General features: G+C 45.9%; 1 protein-coding gene across 2 annotated transcripts in view; it reads right to left on the bottom strand.

Moving 5' to 3' along the window:
* The window catches only part of LOC121578662 (dysbindin), a 35,725-nt gene extending 17,549 nt beyond the window's left edge, over nucleotides 1-18,176 (bottom strand). For both annotated transcript variants that reach the window (XM_041893034.2, XM_041893035.2), the window contains exon 1: nucleotides 17,858-18,176. In XM_041893034.2, coding sequence (XP_041748968.1) covers nucleotides 17,858-17,900 — 43 coding nt within the window. In that variant the 5' untranslated portion in view covers nucleotides 17,901-18,176. The remainder of the gene's footprint in view (nucleotides 1-17,857) is intronic.
* Nucleotides 18,177-21,250: the final 3,074 nt, after the last annotated feature.

Here is a 21,250-nt window from a genome sequence, read left to right as displayed (position 1 = left end):
AGACGAGTGTGTTGTGTACCTAGACGACATATTGGTGCATGGCACATCATTTGAGGGGGCACTGGGGGCACTTAGGCGAGTGTTGGAGAGGATCTCGGGGGCGGGGCTAAAATTACACCCGGAAAAGTGCCATTTCATGCAAAGGGAGGTGGCGTTCCTGGGTCATCAGCTGGGTGGTGAGGGCATCAGCACGATGCCAGACAAAGTGGAGGCTGTGAGGGGGTGGCCAGTTCCAAGGGGAAAAAAAGAGGTTAAGAGCTTCCTGGGTCTGGCATCCTACTATCGTAGGTTTGTGAAAGGGTTTGCGGGGATAGCAGCTCCTTTGAACCACCTTCTCAAGAAGGACACTGTTTTTCAGTGGACCGAAGAGCACCAGCGGGCGTTTGAGGCCCTCAAACGTGCCCTGGTGGAGGCCCCTGTCCTGTCCTCACCAGACCCGAACTGTCCGTTTATCCTGGACACCGACGCAAGCAATGAGGGCTTGGGGGCTGTGCTGGCTCAGCGTGGTTCTGACGGGGAGCACGTAGTAGCTTATTTCAGCAGAACTTTTGATAAGGCTGAAAAACGCTACTGCGTGACAAGGAGAGAGCTTTTGGCTGTCGTGGCAGCAGTACGCCATTTCAAGTACTACCTGGGGGGCCTGCCGTTTGTGGTGCGGACGGATCACTCCGCCCTGCAGTGGCTTATCTCCTTCAAGGAGCCAGAGGGTCAGATTGCCCGCTGGCTCCTTCAAGGAGCCAGAGGGTCAGATTGGAGCTGCAACCCTACGACTTCCAGGTGGAGCACAGGGCCGGTCTTCGCCACAGCAATGCAGACGCCTTGTCCCGCCGCCCGTGTGCTGAGGACGGCTGTGGGTACTGCGCCAAACGGGTGGAGCGAGAGAGGGAACTGTGCATGGAGGAGGGAGTCACCGCCACAGTGAGTCAGCTGAGGGTGACAGAGTGCCGGGAGCTTGAGGCTGTGGACGTCGGGGAGTGGAGGCGTCGCCAGGAGGAGGACGCAGAGCTGCGTCCTGTGCTGGGGTGGGTGGAAGAGAGAAGACGACCGCCGTGGGGGGAAGTAGCCCCTCTATCACCAGTCACCAAATAACTGTGGGCTAAATTATCAGTCCTTAGAGTGGCTGAGGGAGTGCTCCAGAGGGGGTGGAAAAAGCCAGCTACTGGAGAAATTACGTGGCAGGTAGTGGTTCCCAAAAGGCTGCAAGGGAGCGTGTTACAGCAGCTTCACAGGGGAGTAGGCGCAGGGCATTTTGGGGTCTCCAAAACATTAAAGCGCGTACGGAAAGGCTTCTATTGGGCCAGGCACAGGAGGGATGTGGAGGACTTTTGCAGGCAGTGCGACGAGTGTGCTGCTAAGAAAGGACCTCCAGGTCAAATCAAATCAAATCAAATTTTATTGGTCACATGCGCCGAATACAACAGGTGCAGACATTACAGTGAAATGCTTACTTACAGCCCTTAACCAACAGTGCATTTATTTTTAACAAAAAAAGTAAAAATAAAACAACCACAAAAAAAGTGTTGAGAAAAAAAAAGAGCAGAAGTAAAATAAAATAACAGTAGGGAGGCTATATATACAGGGGGGTACCGTTGCAGAGTCAATGTGCGGGGGCACCGGCTAGTTGAGGTAGTTGAGGTAATATGTACATGTGGGTAGAGTTAAAGTGACTATGCATAAATAATTAACAGAGTAGCAGCAGCGTAAAAAGGATGGGGTGGGGGGCAGTGCAAATAGTCCGGGTAGCCATGATTAGCTGTTCAGGAGTCTTATGGCTTGGGGGTAGAAGCTGTTGAGAAGTCTTTTGGACCTAGACTTGGCACTCCGGTACCGCTTGCCGTGCGGTAGCAGAGAGAACAGTCTATGACTAGGGTGGCTGGAGTCTTTGACAATTTTGAGGGCCTTCCTCTGACACCGCCTGGTATAGAGGTCCTGGATGGCAGGAAGCTTGGCCCCAGTGATGTACTGGGCCGTACGCACTACCCTCTGTAGTGCCTTGCAGTCGGAGGCCAAGCAGTTGCCATACCAGGCGGTGATGCAACCAGTCAGGATGCTCTCGATGGTGCAGCTGTATAATTTTTTGAGGATCTGAGGACCCATGCCAAATCTTTTCAGTCTCCTGAGGGGGAATAGGCTTTGTCGTGCCCTCTTCACGATTGTCTTGGTGTGTTTGGACCATGATAGTTCGTTGGTGATGTGGACACCAAGGAACTTGAAGCTCTCAACCTGTTCCACTACAGCCCCGTCGATGAGAATGGGGGCGTGCTCAGTCCTCTTTTTTTTCCTGTAGTCCACAATCATCTCCTTTGTCTTGGTCACGTTGAGGGAGAGGTTGTCGCCCTCCTACAACAATTCCCAGTAGGGGAGCCCATGGAGAGACTGGGGGTAGACATAGTTGGACCGTTTCCAACCACAGACAGCGGTAACAGGTGGATTTTAACTGCTATGGACTACTTCACCAAGTGGCCAGAGGCTTACGCTCTCCCAGACCAGGAGGCAGAAACAGTAGCTGATGCGTTGGTAGGGGGAATAATCAGTCGGTTTGGGGTGCCACAGTCTATACACAGCGACCAGGGGAGAAACTTTGAGTCACGGGTGTTCTCAGAGTTGTGTAGACGGTTAGGCGCGGAGAAGACGCGCACTACTCCTCTTCACCCCCAGAGTGATGGGCTGGTGGAAAGATTTAACAGAACATTAGCACAACAGCTGGCTATCGTTACCTCAAAACACCAGAGAGATTGGGACACCCACTTACCGTTTATTCTTATGGCATGTAGGTCGGCTGTTCAAGAATCGACTGCGTGCTCCCCAGCGCTACTAATGTTAGGTTGTGAGTTGCGCACCCCAGCCGAACTGACGTTTGGCCACCCTCCTGATAACGACGACGGGGTTTTGCCTGGCCCGAACTATGTTCGTCATCTGCAGAACCGGTTAGAAGCGGCTCACACCTTTGCAAGAGAGCAACTCGAGAACGCAGGAATGCGCCAAAAGCACCACTATGACTCACTCGCTAGGGGGAGGCACTTTGGAGCGGGAGAACGCATGTGGCTTCACAACCCCACGTGCAAGAAGGGGCGGTGCCCAAAGCTGGACAGTGCCTGGGTGGGGCCGTGTCTGGTGATAGAGATAGTGGGGGAGGTGACGTACCGGGTGGAGGTTCCCCCACGGAGCAGGAAGGTGGTGGTCCACCGGGACCGATTGGCGCCCTACAGAGGGAGGAAAACGGTAGGGAATGGAAGTGAGGACTCTGATGTGAGCACACGGGGACAGTCTAGCGAGGAGACTCTAGCGCAACCTGAGCCTGGGGCGGGAGCTGCCTCTTCGGAGGGCGCTGGAAATGACATTGGGGCAGATGAGTGTTCTGGGGGTCCACCGGTGAGAGTCAAGGAGAGGCACAAGAGACTGATGCGACCTCCGGGTCGTTTTAAGGATTTTGTTTTGTAACCGTAGGGACTAGGGTTTAGAAAGGGGGGGGCTATGTAACGACCCGGTATTGTGTTCTGTGTTCGTGGGTGTGTTATCGTTCTCATGGGTGCTAGCAGGGGTTAAATATGCCAGGACAGATGGAAAGGTTGATGGGTATGATGGGTAATCCCGCTGGGTTTTGGAATGCTTAAATAGGGGTTACGGTCTCATCTCTCTCTCTTCTGTTCGGGACCCTTGACTTGACATGTTATATTTGTGTACGTTTGAGGTTTAGCGGCGTGGGCTGTGGCCTGAACAATAGCCCATTCAGGAATAAACCTGTTTTCTGCCTGTACACCTGGTGCCCGTCTCTCTTTTACTTTATGACCCAGCTGGGTCATTACAGTACATTTATTTTGCAACGCTCGCGTTGTGGTCAGCATGTTACACTAAAAGGCCTTATCATAATTTTTTTAATGCTTGAGTATTATTCCAACCTCATAACGTGGAAGGATATATAAAACAAAGGAAAATCACATTTCTGACTGCACTGGCCTTTAACAACCCTAACACAATGGTACATCTTAGCGCTGGCAATAGCACTATAGGTCTGGTTATGTTAAAAATATTTTTGGCTAATTTCACAGCAGGAATTATGGGTGCAATAGCTGATGGAGGACCGAAAGAGCTGGGTTTTGATGAATACATAAGTTGAAGGTGTGTTGAGGCTTGGCCCTTCACTGGTCAATCAGAACATGCTCCTTTTTTAATATGTGTTTGCTTCAAGTTGTGTATTTACAGTATTTTGTTGTCAACTCCAATTAAAATGTTTGTCCATTATACACTGAGTGTAGAAAACATTTGGAACGCCTTCCTAATATTGAGTTGCACCCCCTTTTGCCCTCAGAACAGCCTCAATTTGTCAGGGCAGGAACTCTACAAGTTGTCGAAAGTGTTCCACAGGGATGCAGTTCTTGCCACACTAATACCGGTGTACCTGGCACTTACTACCATACCCCGTTCAAAGGCACTTACATCTTTGTCTTGCCCATTCATCCTCTGAATGGCACACATACACAATCCATGTATCAATTGTTTCAAGTCTTAAAAATCTTTCTTTAACCTATCTCCTCCCCTTCATCTACACTGATTTAAGTGGATTTAACAAGTGACATCAATAAGTGATCATAGATTTCATAGCTTATGTCATGGAACGAGCAGCAGTTCCTAATGTTTTGTACACTCAGTGTAAATAGCCTACAGAAACATAATAACAAAATGTAGGCCTATCCCATATTTGCTAAATATGTTGAACATGTTTGTAGTCCACATTGTTGTAAGTAATTGCAATAAGAAAATATATATTTTTTAAACATAGCATTAGCACTGATACAGGCCTACTGTACTCAAAATTGCAATTATGTCTGATCCATGGACATGCCAAGCATTGTCAATAAGCAAGATTCAATTCGCTTATGATAAGACCTAAAAAGAAGACGAATAGTTTGAATAAAACGAAACTTGTTTTAAATATGCTATGTCTAAATACAGTTACAGGCACCATAATTGCTCCCCGTGGGCATATACAGTGAGGGAAAAAAGTATTTGATCCCCTGCTGATTTTGTACGTTTGCCCACTGACAAAGAAGTGATCAGTCTATAATTTTAATGGTAGGTTTATTTGAACAGTGAGAGACAGAATAACAACAAAAAAATCCAGAAAAACGCATGTCAAAAATGTTAGAAATTGATTTGCATTTTAATGAGGGAAATAAGTATTTGACCCCCTCTCAATCAGAAAGATTTCTGGCTCCCAGGTGTCTTTTATACAGGTAACGAGCTGAGATTAGGAGCACCCTCTTAAAGGGAGTGCTCCTAATCTCAGTTTGTTACCTGTATAAAAGACACCTGTCCACAGAAGCAATCAATCAATCAGATTCCAAACTCTCCACCATGGCCAAGACCAAAGAGCTCTCCAAGGATGTCAGGGACAAGATTGTAGACCTACACAAGGCTGGAATGGGCTACAAGACCATGGAAGAAACACAAAAGAACTGTCAATCTCCCTCGGCCTGGGGCTCCATGCAAGATCTCACCTCGTGGAGTTGCAATGATCATGAGAACGGTGAGGAATCAGCCCAGAACTACACGGGAGGATCTTGTCAATGATCTCAAGGCAGCTGGGACCATAGTCACCAAGAAAACAATTGGTAACACACTACGCCGTGAAGGACTGAAATCCTGCAGCGCCCGCAAGGTCCCCCTGCTCAAGAAAGCACATATACAGGGCCGTCTGAAGTTTTCCAATGAACATCTGAATGATTCAGAGGAGAACTGGGTGAAAGTGTTGTGGTCAGATGAGACCAAAATCGAGCTCTTTGGCATCAACTCAACTCGCCGTGTTTGGAGGAGGAGGAATGCTGCCTATGACCCCAAGAACACCATCCCCACCGTCCAAACATGGAGGTGGAAACATTATGCTTTGGGGGTGTTTTTCTGCTAAGGGGACAGGACAACTTCACCGCATCAAAGGGGACGATGGACGGGGCCATGTACCGTCAAATCCTGGGTGAGAACCTCCATCCCTCAGCCAGGGCATTGAAAATGGGTCGTGGATGGGTATTCCAGCATGACAATGACCCAAAAGACACGGCCAAGGCAACAAAGGAGTGGCTCAAGAAGAAGCACATTAAGGTCCTGTAGTGGCCTAGCCAGTCTCCAGACCTTAATCGCACAGAAAATCTGTGGAGGGAGCTGAAGGTTTGAGTTGCCAAACGTCAGCCTTGAAACCTTCATGACTTGGAGAAGATCTGCAAAGAAGAGTGGAACAAAATCCCTCCTGAGATGTGTGCAAACCTGGTGGCCAACTACAAGAAACGTCTGACCTCTGTGATTGCCAACAAGGGTTTTGCCACCAAGTACTAAGTCATGTTTTGCAGAGGGGTCAAATACTTATTTCCCTCATTAAAATGCAAATCAATTTATAAATTTTTTTACATGTGTTTTTCTGGATTTTTTTGTTGTTATTCTGTCTCTCACTGTTCAAATAAACCGACCATTAAAATGATTGACTGATCATGTCTTTGTCAGTGGGCAAACGTACAAAATCAGCAGGGGATCAAATACTTTTTTCCCTCACTGTAATATTGAGACAACGTAGACTATGGAGGGTTTTACGAACATCCAAACGTTTCACAAAGCTGGAAAAAAATACAATATAAAGGGAAAGGGGGAATGTCCATTCACCGTTCTACTGCTTCCAACGGTTTCTGTCTCATATAGCGGAGACTGCATTCACTGTAAACGCTGCATATGTCGGCTTAATCGTAAATTACCTTTAATTTCTTTCGCTTCAGAGATACAAATTGAATACAGCCCGTCATGTTAGTGCAATAGATCCTACAACCTGGTTGACATTGATTGATTGATGCATTGAGGCCTGGGACCTGACTTATACATGAGCTAAAGGGAGAGTAGTTAAAGATGCATTTCTTCCTATTCCATTTTGTTACCATCTAAATCACCTTAATCGATGATGGGGTCACAAATGTCTCGGATTGATGAGATCACTTTTCCGATCAGTCATTCTCCATTCCCTACCCAAAACCCTCCCAGTTCACACCACAAGCCATCCAGTGTGACAGCCAGCAGGCAACACAGAGTGACTATTCAGGAGGGAGGAAGAGGAGGGAGGGCAATGAGAGAAGACTGGGACAAAAAGGATGAAAGCAGATTGTCTGACTTTCTTACAGAATCCCTCTCAGCGAATGCAGTGGGAGTTGTGGGAGGGACAGAGTGTAGGATTAGGGCTTAGTACCAGCTGGACATGTGGAATGGGTCGGATTCGGACAGAGCCGGACATTTCAGCGTGCCCACTCTGCCTTCCCACACAAAGACAAACCCAGATCCCCCACACTGATGGGAAAAACGGAAAGAGCCCTTTCAGAAATACAAAAGCAGGGATGTAAGGGAGTGGGCCTGGGCCTGGGCCTGATTCTGAAGACATGACGCCAGTGAGAGGAAGTTATTTTACTGCATGGGCATGTAGGGAAGGGTAGGAAGGGGTATACCATGACATCAACAGCAAACTGTCCCTCCCTGTATTCATCCTCACATTAGACCTTAGTGCTAGCCAGATACTGAGATACTGAGAGGGTGATGACCGGAAGAGATGGCCTCAGAACAACAAACAGTGTTTGGGAACAAACCATGGATGATTAGCTTTCCAGATGATCCAGATGCTTTCGGGTTTTAGATCTTTCACTCGGGCTGCTGGTTTGTGGCCCCACTAGAGCAGCTCTCACACTAAAACCCCTATGGGAATAGTCACTTCCTTCTGTGCAAACTGATAGACTAGTTTGCCATATTCTCATTTTGAGGGAATTCTCTACCACACAGCAAATTAAACCAGTGTTAAACTAAAACCACACCCATCATTCTCATATTTCCCAGCATGCTTTATTGCAGGCAGATTTTTTTTAATTGTTTGTTTCAATATCCAGATTTTTGATTAATTAATCTTATGCTACTCAAATATGCATAACATACATTTTGCTAAACTAATCCAATCTGTTACTTTGATTTATTGCACCCGTTACTGAAATGGTTATTCCAGTTTAGATGCTTTAGGTAGTCTCATATCTTCCCAACTTGGCAGTCATTCTGAATTTGGAATAAAAATTCAAAATGTTGGAATTACACATCACTTTGCAATAGAAATCACACATCACTTTGCAAGTCTCCCTCCCTCCCTCCCAGAGGAAAGAGTGCCTCCTACTGGCCCTCCAACACCACTTCTAGCAGCATCTGGTCTCCCATCAAGGGACCGACCAGGACCAACCCTGCTTAGCTTCAGAGGCAAGCCAGCAGTGGGATTTAAAAGAGAAGGAAAAGGATTGGGTGTGGACTAGACAGGGAGAGCCAAGATAAAAAATGTGACAACTCTGATTAGGGCTCATTAGCTGAGGATGTCTTGCTGTTTTGACAGGATGTGTTTTCTGCTGCTCTCATCATCACATTCCACTCTCAGCTGTCTAGTGGCTGGCTAAAGCTGGCACTATGGAGATCACCAGCTGGCCATGACTGCCTCTAGGTAACTGGAAGTTCACTGGATAAACTGCTGCGAATCAGGGGACAACATTTAAACTGCTTCCGAAAAACTAGCTTTACCATCAGATTATATGAAGCCCTGTGCAATTACTTAGTTAATTGAAGAGGTTTGGTAGGTGGTAAATTGACCTTAGTGGCAGGCAGCAGCCTGCCTTTCATAAAACAGAAGATGCCTCTGCGTTTTTTCTTTACACCGTTTATTTTGGGTCATTTTTTTCTTCTTCCTGCTCTCTCTCCTGAATCTCCCATTTGGGCTTGGTTCCAATTGCGAAGAGAGTGAATTATTGATGGGGAGAGTTGAGCAGTGTGTGTGTGTGTGTGTGTGTGTGTGTTTGTTTGGATTGTGTGTGTGGCGGAAGCTTTTTGTAATGGGTTGAATCACAGCCTGGTACCACCACATACCCAACTCTGTAAACACCACAATTACATTATTAACAATAACCCCCTCCTCCCCCTAGCACAAACATACACACCCCGGACTGACAATAGGGCCATTTATGGGTCAGTCAGCCTCAGTCTCCTGTCCCGGTGCCCTCAATGTGGTCCAATGCATTTGGTCGTTTTCGGCCGAGCTGGGAGGAGGTCGTCGGGTAAGCTTGGCGTCGGGTAAGTACATAGCTTGGGCTTTGTCGAGTAAGGCTTAAACTATGTATTTAGATTGTAGTTAGGTATTGTAGGTAGGTGTCGTGGGTTGCTGTAGGTAGTTATTGTATGTAATTATTGTAGGTTAGTATTGTATACGGCGGTGCCGGGTGTAGCACGAAGCTAGCTAGCTAGCTAACTCACCACCTGGACTAGCTGGCGAGTAGCTATTAGCAACGGTGTAGTTGTTTCATGCCTGAGAGTGCCTGTAATTACGCCAGCTGGCTGCCTACAATAATTACATACAATAACTGCCTACCATTCAGCTGTTTTCTAACCTCATTGTCTGAACCGTAAACGTTAGGTAGCAAGTGGCTACTGTGCTTGAAAATTAGCAAGCTTGTTGCAACCTGGATAGCTACTTGTAAACAATAGCTGGAACGACCGAGCGAACAGACGCGAACTGGCTGAGTCAATTCAGTGTCTAGCTTTGCACTTGGCTAGCTAACAGTAGCTGCTAGGGGTAAGTCATAACCTACACTTCGGGACATGGGTGACTAGTTAACGTTAGTTTGGCTCTCTCTGTGTGTTCGTGCCGTGAAAGGAGGGGGTTCTTCTTTGTCTGAAAGCAATGGCTAGCTAGTTTGCTAACTATTCTAGCTAACTAACTGGCTGAATAAGTTGACGACGGACTCGCTCAAGCTGTCGGGACTAACCCACAACGTTAGACACGGTCACGAACGATCTGCTTCCGTGTTGATACACTGGTGGTTGTTGTGGCTGAGTATTGGCGCTAAACCCTGCTGTTGGAGACCGGCATGCTAGCTGGCTGTGGCGTCTTATGACGAGGTGCCCGGACGTTTTTCACGGAATAATACTGCACCTAGTTAGCTAGCTGAATAAACTAGGTTAGTCTATTCATAGAAAACATTGAACCGCTGTAGTTTACAACAATTATAGTTTCTGAGGTGGAAGTTGGGAGAGTTATATTTGGGAGTTGTGGTGAGGGAGGCCCCGCTCTCTCCTTTCCCAGATGTTTAGTTCATTTTATTCTGATCTCCTCTGCATAATTGTAGCCATCTGCTGCAGCCTGTCAACTATGCCTCTGCCTATCCCTGTTCTCTCCTCTCCGCACAGGCTACACAAACGCCTCACACCGCGTGGCTGCTGCCTCTCTAACCTGGTGGTCCCTGCACGCCACGACCCACGTGGAGTTCCAGGTCTCAGGCAGCCTCTGGAACTGCCGTTCTGCTGCCAACAAGGCAGACTTCATCCCAGCCTATGCTACCCTCCAGTCCCTCGACTTCATGGCGCTGACGGAAACATGGATTACCACTGAAAACACTGCTACTCCTGCTGCTCTCTCCTCGTCTGACCATGTGTTCTCGCATACCCGAGAGCATCTGGTCAGCGGGGTGGTGGCACAGGAATCCTCATCTCTCCCAAGTGGACATTCTCAATTTTTCCCCTGACCCATCTGTCTATCTCCTCATTTGAATTCCATGCTGTCACAGTCACTAGCCCATTTAAGCTTAATATCCTTGTCATCTATCGCCCTCCAGGTTCCCTTGGAGAGTTCATCAATGAGCTTGACGCCTTGATAAGTTCCTTTCCTGAGGATGGCTCACCCCTCACAGTTCTGGGGGATTTCAACCTCCCTACGTCTACATTTGACTCATTTCTCTCTGCCTCCTTCTTTCCACTCCTCTCCTCTTTTGACCTCACCCTCTCACCGTCCCCCCTACTCACAAGGCAGGCAATACGCTTGACCTCACTCTTTACTAGATGCTGTTCTTCTACTAATCTCACTGCAACTCCCCTCCAAGTCTCCGACCACTACTTTGTATCCTTTTCTCTCTCCCTCTCCTCCAACACTACTCACTCTGCCCCTACACAGATGGTAATGCACCGTCGCAACCTTCGCTCTCTCTCTCCCGCTACTCTCTCCTCTTCCATCCTATCATCTCTTCCCTCTGCTCAAACCTTCTCCCTCCAATCTCCTGATTCTGCCTCCTCAACCCTCCTCTCCTCCCTTTCTGCATGCTTTGACTCTCTATGTCCCCTATCCTCCCGGCCGGCCTCGGTCCTCCCCCTCCAGCTCCGTGGCTTGATGACTCATTGCGAGCTCACAGAACAGAGCTCCGGGCAGCTGAGCGGAAATGGAAGAAAACTAGACTCCCTGCAGACCTGGCATCTTTTCACTCCCTCCTCTCTACATTTTCTTCATCTGTTTCTGCTGCTAAGGCCACTTTCTACCACTCTAAATTCCAAGCATCCGCCTCTAACCCTAGGAAGCTCTTTGCCACATTCTCCTCCCTGCTGAATCCCCCCCTCCTCCCTCTCTGTGGATGACTTCGTCAACCATTTTGAAAAGAAGGTTGACGACATCCGATCCTCGTTTGTTAAGTCAAATGACACTGCTGGTCCTGCTCACACTGCCCTACCCTATGCTTTGACTTCTTTCTTTCCTCTCTCTCCAGATAAAATCTTGCGACTTGTGACGGCAGGCCGCCCAACAACCTGCCCGCTTGACCCTATCCCCTCCTCTCTTCTCCAGACCATCTCCGGTGACCTTCTCCCTTACCTCACCTCACTGATCAACTCATCCTTGACCGCTGGCTATGTCCCTTCCGTCTTCAAGAGAGCGAGAGTTGCACCCCTTCTCAAAAAACCAACACTCGATCCCTCTGATGTCAACAACTACAGACCAGTATCCCTTCTTTCTTTTCTCTCCAAAACTATTGAGCGTGCCGTCTTTAGCCAACTCTCTTGCTATCTCTCTCAGAATGACCTTCTTGATCCAAACCAGTCAGGTTTCAAGACTGGTCATTCAACTGAGACTGCTCTTCTCTGTGTCACAGAGGCTCTCCGACTGCTAAAGCTAACTCTCTCTCCTCTGCTCTTGTCCTTCTAGACCTGTCTGCTGCCTTTGATACTGAACCATCAGATCCTCCTCTCCACCCTCTCCGAGCTGGGCATCTCCGGCGCGGCTCACTCTTGGATTGCGTCCCTACCTGACCGGTCGCTCCTACCAAGTGGCGTGGCGAGAAGCTGTCTCCGCACCACGTGCTCTCACCACTGGTGTCCCCCAGGGCTCAGTTCTAGGCCCTCTCCTATTCTCGCTATACACCAAGTCACTTGGCTCTGTCATATCCTCACATGGCCTCTCCTATCATTGCTACGCTGACGACACACAACTAATCTTCTCCTTTCCCCCTTCTGATACCCAGGTGGCGAATCGCATCTCTGCATGTCTGGCAGACATATCAGTATGGATGACGGATCACCACCTCAAGCTAAACCTCGGCAAGACGGAGCTGCTCTTCCTCCCGGGGAAGGACAGCCCGTTCCATGATCTCGCCATCACGGTTGACAACTCCGTTGTGTCCTCCTCCCAGAGTGCAAAGAGCCTTGGCGTGACCCTGGACAACACCCTGTCGTTCTCCGCTAACATCAAGGCGGTGACCCGATCCTGTAGGTTCATGCTCTACAACACTCGGAGTACGACCCTGCCTTACACAGGAAGCGGCACAGGTCCTAATCCAGGCACTTGTCATCTCCCGTCTGGATTACTGCAACTCGCTGTTGGCTGGGCTCCCTGCCTGTGCCATTAAACCCCTACAACTCATCCAGAATGCCGCAGCCCGTCTGGTGTTCAACCTTCCCAAGTTCTCTCCGTCACCCCGCTCCTCCGCACACTCCACTGGCTTCCAGTTGAAGCTCGCATCTGCTACAAGTCCATGGTGCTTGCCTACGGAGCTGTGAGGGGAACGGCACCTCCGTACCTTCAGGCTCTGATCAGTCCCTACACCCAAAACGAGGGCACTGCGTTCATCCACCTCTGGCCTGCTGGCTCCCTACCTCTGCGGAAGCATAGTTCCCGCTCAGCTCAGTCAAAACTGTTCGCTGCTCTGGCACTCCAATGGTGGAACAAGCTCCCTCACGACGCCAGGACAGCGGAGTCACTCACCACCTTCCGGAGACATTTGAAACCCCACCTCTTTAAGGAATACCTGGGATAGGATAAAGTAATACTTCTACCCCCCAAAAAAAAAAAAAACATTGTAAAGTGGTTATCCCACTGGCTATAAGGTGAATGCACCTATTTGTAAGTCGCTCTGGATAAGAGCGTCTGCTAAATGACGTAAATGTAAATGTAAATGTCCATAAGCATACTACTGGTCCACAATGGACCCAAGCAGCTGAAATCTGAGAAATGTCTCTATTAGACTATACTCACTCACCATGAATGTGCAGGTTTTGCCAGGAGTGTTGTGAGGGAGTGGATGTATGTGTCGGTCAACTGAACTCCCTCCATCATGAGTTGAAGACTCCTAGTCATAATCACATGATAACTCATTAACAGCCCTTTGGCAACACATAAACTATCACATTGTTCATCTTCCCTGGTGTTACTGGAAACTCTTTGTTGCTGATCCCCTTTTGTTGATGAATAGTCCACATTGCTATTTTCAAATCAATGGGGCGTGTCACTGAAATGTTTTGCTGAAAGCAATAGAATAGTTCTGGCCTTGCACTGATCTATTCTGTTGTTGTTAGCATTTCTCAAATCTTGTGCTGTCATGAGCCTGCCCAGCTAGCACATCAAGTTCTGAGAACCATATGTTTCTTATAGCTTAGTGAGAGCTTGGTTGTCCTATGGTTATTTTGCATACAACCTTTCCACAATGCTCTGGGAATGGCGCAGGATACCCAGCTAGCACATAACTTTCTGAGAACCATTGGTGGGAATTTCAGTACTTCTTCTACAGGTTTCCTCATGGTTCTATTTAAAATAATGTTCTAAGAACATTAAGAAAACTTTCCATGAAAACCACAAGAAAACATTAGTAATGTTCAAAGAATATTCTAATAATATTATAAAAAAACATATATAATCCGTTGTCAGCGTTACAGAAGGCTGCTGAGGGGAGAACGGTTTATAATAATGGCCGGATCGGAGCAATGGAATGGCATCAAACACATGGAAACCATGTGTTTGATGTATTTTATACCATACCACTAATTCTGCTCCAGCCATTACCACGAGCCCGTTCTCCCCAATTAAGAAGCCACCAACCTCTTGTGGTCAGCGTCAACAAAACTCTCTCTATCCTCTATCTTGTTAAGTGTGTTCAGGTGTGTTGGCCACGCCCACTAATTGGCCACACCTGATCTTAATGAGTGCTTGTTTCCTTTGAAATTGAGTCTGTTTGAATAAACTAAAATTAACAGCTTTGTAGGAGTTTAAAAAAAACATGGCATGCTAGCTCCATCCTGGTGGCACAGTGGACTAATTTCATGGAAAGAGAACAGAATATCATAGGTTCTAATCTCACCGACTCCGTGCCACAATAAAAAAGAAATGTGTTTGCATGATTAATGCCTAAGCAAATGAATTTCCAGGAGTTCAAAACAGTTAAACTAAGCTAGAAGTGTTATTAAAAGTCTTATTGAAACATGTACTCAAAATATTATTGAATTACCTTCAAATAACCTATAATTTCCGTTCTCAGAACGTTAATAAAACCTCCCAGGAAAACCTTCAGGAAACCATAATAGAACCTCCCTGCAACCTAAAAATTAACATTCTCAGAACAGGCAATTAATTGTATGTTTTACCGGTCAGGAAACGTATGGCTTCCAGTGGTGTGTATTCATGGATGCCAAGGGAAGTCAGGCTTCCCCAAAACATTGACCAAGAAAAAAATATACGTATACCTGGTCTGAAACAGGTGTTGTTTTTCACTAAGAAGAGGGTGGGATGATAGGAGATTTGTTCAAAACGAATTAGGAGGACTTGCTCTTTGGCCTGAGGGCTGCATAGATTAAAGGAACTGAGTGGAAATACACATACAGTACCAGTCAAAAGTTTGGACACACCTACTCATTCAAGGGATTTTCTTTATTTTTACTATTTTCTACATTGTAGAATAATAGTGAAGACATCAAATCTATGAAATAACAAATATGGAATCATGTAGTGACCAAAAAACTGTTAAGCAAATCAAAAATATATTTGAGATTTGAGATTTTTCAAAGTAGCCACCCTTTGCCTTGATGACAGCTTTACACACTCTTGGCATTCTGTCAACCAGCTTCACTTGGAATGCTTTTCCAACAGTCTTGAAGGAGTTCCCACATATGCTGAGCACTTGTTGGCTGCTTTTCCTTCACTCTGCGGTTCAACTCATCCCAAACCATCTCAATTGGGTTGAGGTTGGGGGATTGTGGAGGCCAGGTCATGTGATGCAGCACTCCATCACTCTCCTTCTTGGTCAAATAGCCCTTATACAGCCTGGAGGTGTGTTGGGTCATTGTCCTGTTGAAAAACAAATGATAGTCCCACTAAGCGCAAACCAGATAGGATGGCGTATTGCTGCAGAATGCTGTGGTAGCCATGCTGGTTAAGTGTGCCTTGAATTCTAAATAAATCACAGACAGTGTCACCAGCAAAGCACCCCCACACCATCACACCTCCTCCTCCATGCTTCACGGTGGGAACCACACATGCAGAGATCATCCGTTCACCTACTCTGCGTCTCACGAAGACACGACGGTTGGAACCAAAAATCTGAAATTTGGACTCATCAGACCAAAGGACAGATTTCCACCAGTCTAATGTCCATTGCTCGTGTTTCTTGGCCCAATGAAGTCTTCTCTTCTTATTGGTGTCCTTTTGTAATGGTTTCTTTGCAGCAATTCGACCATGAAGGCCTGATTCACACAGTCTCCTCTGAACAGTTGATGTTGATATGTGTCTGTTACTTGAACTCTGTGAAGCATTTATTTGGGCTGCAATCTGAGGTGCAGTTAATTGCCAATTTCTGAGGCTGGTAACTCTAATGAAGTTATCCTCTGCAGCAGAGGTAACTCTGGGTCTTCCTTTCCTGTGGCGGTCCTCATGAGAGCCAGTTTCATCATAGCGCTTGATGGTTTTTGCGACTGCACTTGAAGAAACGTTCAAAGTTCTTGAAATGTTCTGTATTGACTGACCTTCATGTCTTAAAGTAATGATGGACTCTCGTTTCTTTTTGCTTATTTGAGCTGTTCTTGACATAATATGGACTTGGTCTTTTACCAAAAAGGGCTATCTTCTGTATACCACCCCTACCTTGTCACAACACAACTGATTGGCTCAAACGCATTAAGAAGGAAAGGAATTCCACAAATTAACTTTTAAGAAGGCACACCTGTGAATTGAAATGCATTCCAGGTGACTACATCATGAAGCTGGTTGAGAGAATGCCAAGCGTGTGCATAGCTGTCATCAAGGCAAAGGGTGGAAAAATCTCAAATATAAAATCACAAATATGTGTTATTTCATAGTTTTGATGTCTTCACTATTATTCTACAATGTAGAAAATAGTAAAAATAAAGAAAAACCCTGGAACTGCGTGTACTTCCCCCATGGGACATTGCATGCATAGCACCATGGATATTGTGTGTTGTTATACCAATTACGTTGTTCTAATGCCTAACCTCGTCCCCAGGCTAATTGCTACCAAATAGCATTAGAGAGAGGTATCTGGCTGGTCAAGTTGTTGATCAGCCATGTTTTGGGAAGAACTACAGTATCTACACTGCAGCTGTAGCAGTCAAAGTTAAATGAGTACAGGTGGACTAAAAACACATACTTGTGTTGTGGCCACCTCTCCATCCTACAGTGGGCTGGGCCATTATCAGTACAGTACCAGGCTGTGTCTGCCTCGGTGGGAGCACTCTGGCAGCAGCCATCCTGTCTGTGAGCATTCAATACAAACTGCACATTCTCTTCATAATTCTCAGCCCATCATGTAACTTTTCAACAGTGTGACAACAACTGTTCAGTCCTCCAAGCCAACACACACCACTGTGCCTCTCCAAACATAACATTCCCACACAATGCAGTCCATACAGGCAGGGTGCTGGGCACCGAGACTGGTCAATGCAACAGATGGAAGATGTCTTCTCTCGCAGTCATGGTCTGATCCAATTTAGCCCCAGACGCCAATGACTGACTGACAAATTAAATTACCCCTATCTGGGTTTCTCTGTGAGAACACTGTCTGTAGGACAGTCTGTAGCCCTATGTCACTGCAGTCAATCTGTTCCCATAAAATACAGACACACAATCTCATTAGGAGTTAGAGATTTATGTCAGTGAAACCAATGGATGCCTTTGTGGCCCCAATCCAAAATTAGAATATATCCCTTTAAGAACCCTCAACACTGATTACAGCGGACCATATATATGGTGATGACTCAACATTCTTGTCTTTATTTGGCCAGGAAAGCATGTACAGTATGCCAGCCTTAGTAACATCAAAAACAGCAGGTCCTTACCACATCGGCTGAACATTCAAAGCAGCCAACACAGACAGTGATACACACACACACACACACTCTTTGCTTTAAATGCTCAAACACCACCAACAACAAAAACAACAACAGGAATCAGTAATCACCCATAATTACTTCGACACGTTCTGTTGATTGTGGCTTGATTTATGTTTCTCTTCACTAAATATTGAATGTGTTTGTCTGTCTGTAAAAGCTAATGCGGATAACCAAATATGGACAGGAATTTTTTCTATGTAGCTTTCTGCTCAGCAATAGGGGATTACAGTAAATGAACCTATGTAGAAAGTTAAGATAGTACAGAATAAATGACAAAAATTATCTGTAATGACTTATGGCATATTCACACAGTGACACAGTCTTTCCAACTCCTACACATTTAAGCAGTTGTTGAGAGAGGTAAAGAAGCTGTAAAGTTACTCACAGGGTAGACGCTTGTTTTGGAGGTTTGCCCCAGATGAGCTCATGGTGCTGGCAGCTTCGGACAGAGAGCTGCAGAATCAGATAAGGTGTGCTGTTGAGGAGGACTGGAGGGTCAGTTCATACAGTCAGGTACAGAGATGCGATGTGGTGGGGAACAATCAGCCCTCCAGAGCTTTAGCAGGACAGCTCATCGCCCTCCTCCTCTCCTGGGACAGACAGAGACAGAGTCAAAGCACTCTCAAGAAACTCACTGGCTCTCTCAAACACACACTCTCTCTTCTATTGAACAGTACAGGACCCTTCTCCCTTGGTGGACTCACTCAGTCAACTAAAGTATTTGGATGAGGATAGCAGGTTAGGGTTTGTGGAGCATACCAAGTGGTCATTCACAGAGGGAGGAGCTTGGTGTGAGAGGGGTGGATAGGGTACAGCGCAGGGTCTTTTATGTAACAGTGGAAGATACCAAGTCAGTAGACAGACACTCGCTTTCGGTCTTCTTTCTCCTCTGTGTCCCTCTCACACTTCAAGGGTCAATTGATGTACACAAAATGCAATGCGGCAGGATACAAGATCTTCTTGCCGTTAATGGAATAGCATTGATGTTATTGAACAAATCAAAGGCTTTTTTAGGCTCAGAGCACACACACTGATCTTCAGAGGAATAGTTGATTTCAGCGGCTTTATGTATAATGCAGTTAATGGCATAGGTTCCATTTTCTTTTCACAAAAAATAGCATTAGAAGCCAACACCTCCAAAATATCCTATTGTGTTTAACTAGACTGCAAAATATTTATTTTAGGAATTTACTTTAAAAGCGTACAATTACCCTGAGTGTACAAAACATTTGGAGCAGCTTCCTAATATTGAGTTGCACCCCCCTTTGTCCTCAGAACAGCCTCAATTCATGAGGGCATGGACTCTACAAGGTGTTGAAATCGTTACACAGGGATGCTGGTCCATGTTGATTCCCACATTTGTGTCAAGTTGTCTGGATGTCCTTTGGGTGGTGGACCATTCTTGATACACACAGGAAACTGTTGAGCGTGAAAAACCCAGCAGAGTTGCAGTTCTTGACACACTCAAACCGGTGCGCCTGGTACCGACTACCATACCCTGTTCAAAGGCACTTCAATATTTCGTCTTGCCCATTCACCCTCTGAATGGCAAACATACACAATGTCTCAATTGTCTCAAGGCTTAAAAGTCCTTCTTTAACCTGTCTTCTCCCCTTTATCTACACTAATTGAATAGGATTTAACAAGTGACATCAATAAGGAATCATAGCTTTCCCCTGGATTCACCTGGTCAGTCTATGTCATGGAACAAACTGCAAAAATCTCTGAAGCTGGAGACACTTATCTCCCTCACTAACTTTAAGCATCAGTTGTCAGAGCAGCTTACCGATCACTGCACCTGTACACAGCCCATCTGTAATTAGCCCACCCAACTACCTCATCCCCATATTGATATTTACATTGTTATTTATTTTGCTCATTTGCACCCCAGTATCTCTATTTGCACATAATCTTCTGCACATCTATCACTCCAGTGTTAATACTAAATTGTAATGATTTTGCACTATGGCCTATTTATTGCCTTACCTCCATAACTTACTACATTTGCACACACTATAGATTTTCTATTGTGTTATTGACTGTACATTTTGTTTATTCCATATGTAACTCTGTGTTGTTGTTGTTTTTATCGCACTGCTTTGCTTTATCTTGGCCAGGTCGCAGTTGTAAATGAGAACTTGTTCTCAACTGCCTTACCTGGTTAAATAAAGGTTAAATAAAAAAATATATATGGAAAGAGCAGGTGTTTCTAATGTCAATTGCAGTGCAGTTTTGATACCGTACTATACTGATAGTGCATTGTATTAGTAGGTGTTTTTGATGTAAGGGTAGTACAGTCCCATCAAATGTATATGTTGCCTGGGACAATGTTAATGATAATTCATGATTGCCTGCAAGTACAGAAATAATGATCACTCAGCAAAACAGCATTGTGTGAATATCAAAGTAATTGACACCATCTAGTGGTGAAAATATATATGCTTCCTTTTCATTGCAACCTGAGCTGTTGGAAATAGATCATTATTATTCCAGCATCCAAATAGCTCATAGGAAATGTTTTATTTGCTTGATGTGAATTGGCCTTATATATGGTATATAAATGGTAATATCAATGAGGTTTTATTGTATAGAATGTTTTCCTGTGAGGTAGCTGTCTTTTAACTGAAGGCACACACACACACACACACACACACACATGCTGACACCCAGAGAGAGACATAAAGAGAGAGAAATGGAGAGAGGGGAAGGACATATGAATAACTCTCTGTCTTTGTACACGAGTGGAAACCTTAACAATAACAAGTCTTGGCATCCATGCATGGGTGCAGATGTAAGCTACTGACTGCAGATGCATGCATATGCTAATGTGATGTCCTGTACTGTCTGAGAAAGTGTGTGTGGGCAGAGGAAGCATGATGTGACTCAAAATGAGAAGCTCTTATCTCCTCTCTCGAATGTGTGTGTGGGCTTCATCATGACTGGGGTTTCACCCTGCAGAGAATGGAGCATCTGTAGCTACCTGTGAATCAGATCAGGCCATCATCACTTTTTATTGTGTAGAACGAGAGAGTATCAGAATATAAAGAGAAGAGAATGAAGGAGAGAAAAAGAAAGCACATATGTTTTGTGTCCGGAGTTCAAAATAATGTCTGTTCTGAATGTATCTAGGTCTAAATGCTGATCTTTTTAACTGTTGAATAGAAAGTAAATACGGCTGATCATTTTCTATCTTCACTGACATTCTCACTGCCTGGCATTCTGTTCAGTGGCTTGGGTGTCTCTTCAACATATGCAGCAGTGAGATAATTAAGAAGACACTGTTGGTGTTCACAGTAATAGAATGGTAGAGATGTGAGAATTGGCTGTGGGAATTTTCAACAACTGAGAATTGCAATAACTGTGAAGCCAACGGATGTACACTACATTACCAAAAGTATGTGGACACCTGCTCGTTGAACATCTCATTCCAAAATCATGGGAATCAATATGGAGTTGGTCCCCCCTTTGCTGCTATAACAGCCTCCACTCTTCTGGGAAGGCTTTCCACTGGATGTTGGAACATTGCTGCGGGGACTTGCCTCCATTCAGCCACAAGAGCATTAGTGAGGTCGGGCACTGATATTGGGCGATTAGGCCTGGCTCACAGTCAGTGTTCCAATTCATCCCAAAGGTGTTCGATGTGGTTGAGGTCAGGGCTCTGTGCAGGCCAGTCAAGTTCTTCCACACCGATCTTGACAAACCATCACTATATGGACCTCACTTTGTGCACGTGGGCATTGTCATGCTGAAACAGGAAAGGGCCTTCCTCAAACTGTTG

This window comes from Coregonus clupeaformis, chromosome 12 (assembly GCF_020615455.1).
Source record: "Coregonus clupeaformis isolate EN_2021a chromosome 12, ASM2061545v1, whole genome shotgun sequence".
Taxonomy (NCBI): domain Eukaryota; kingdom Metazoa; phylum Chordata; class Actinopteri; order Salmoniformes; family Salmonidae; genus Coregonus; species Coregonus clupeaformis.
The sequence above is the reverse complement of the archived record's forward strand: the minus strand, read 5'-3'. Positions and strand labels throughout refer to the sequence as shown.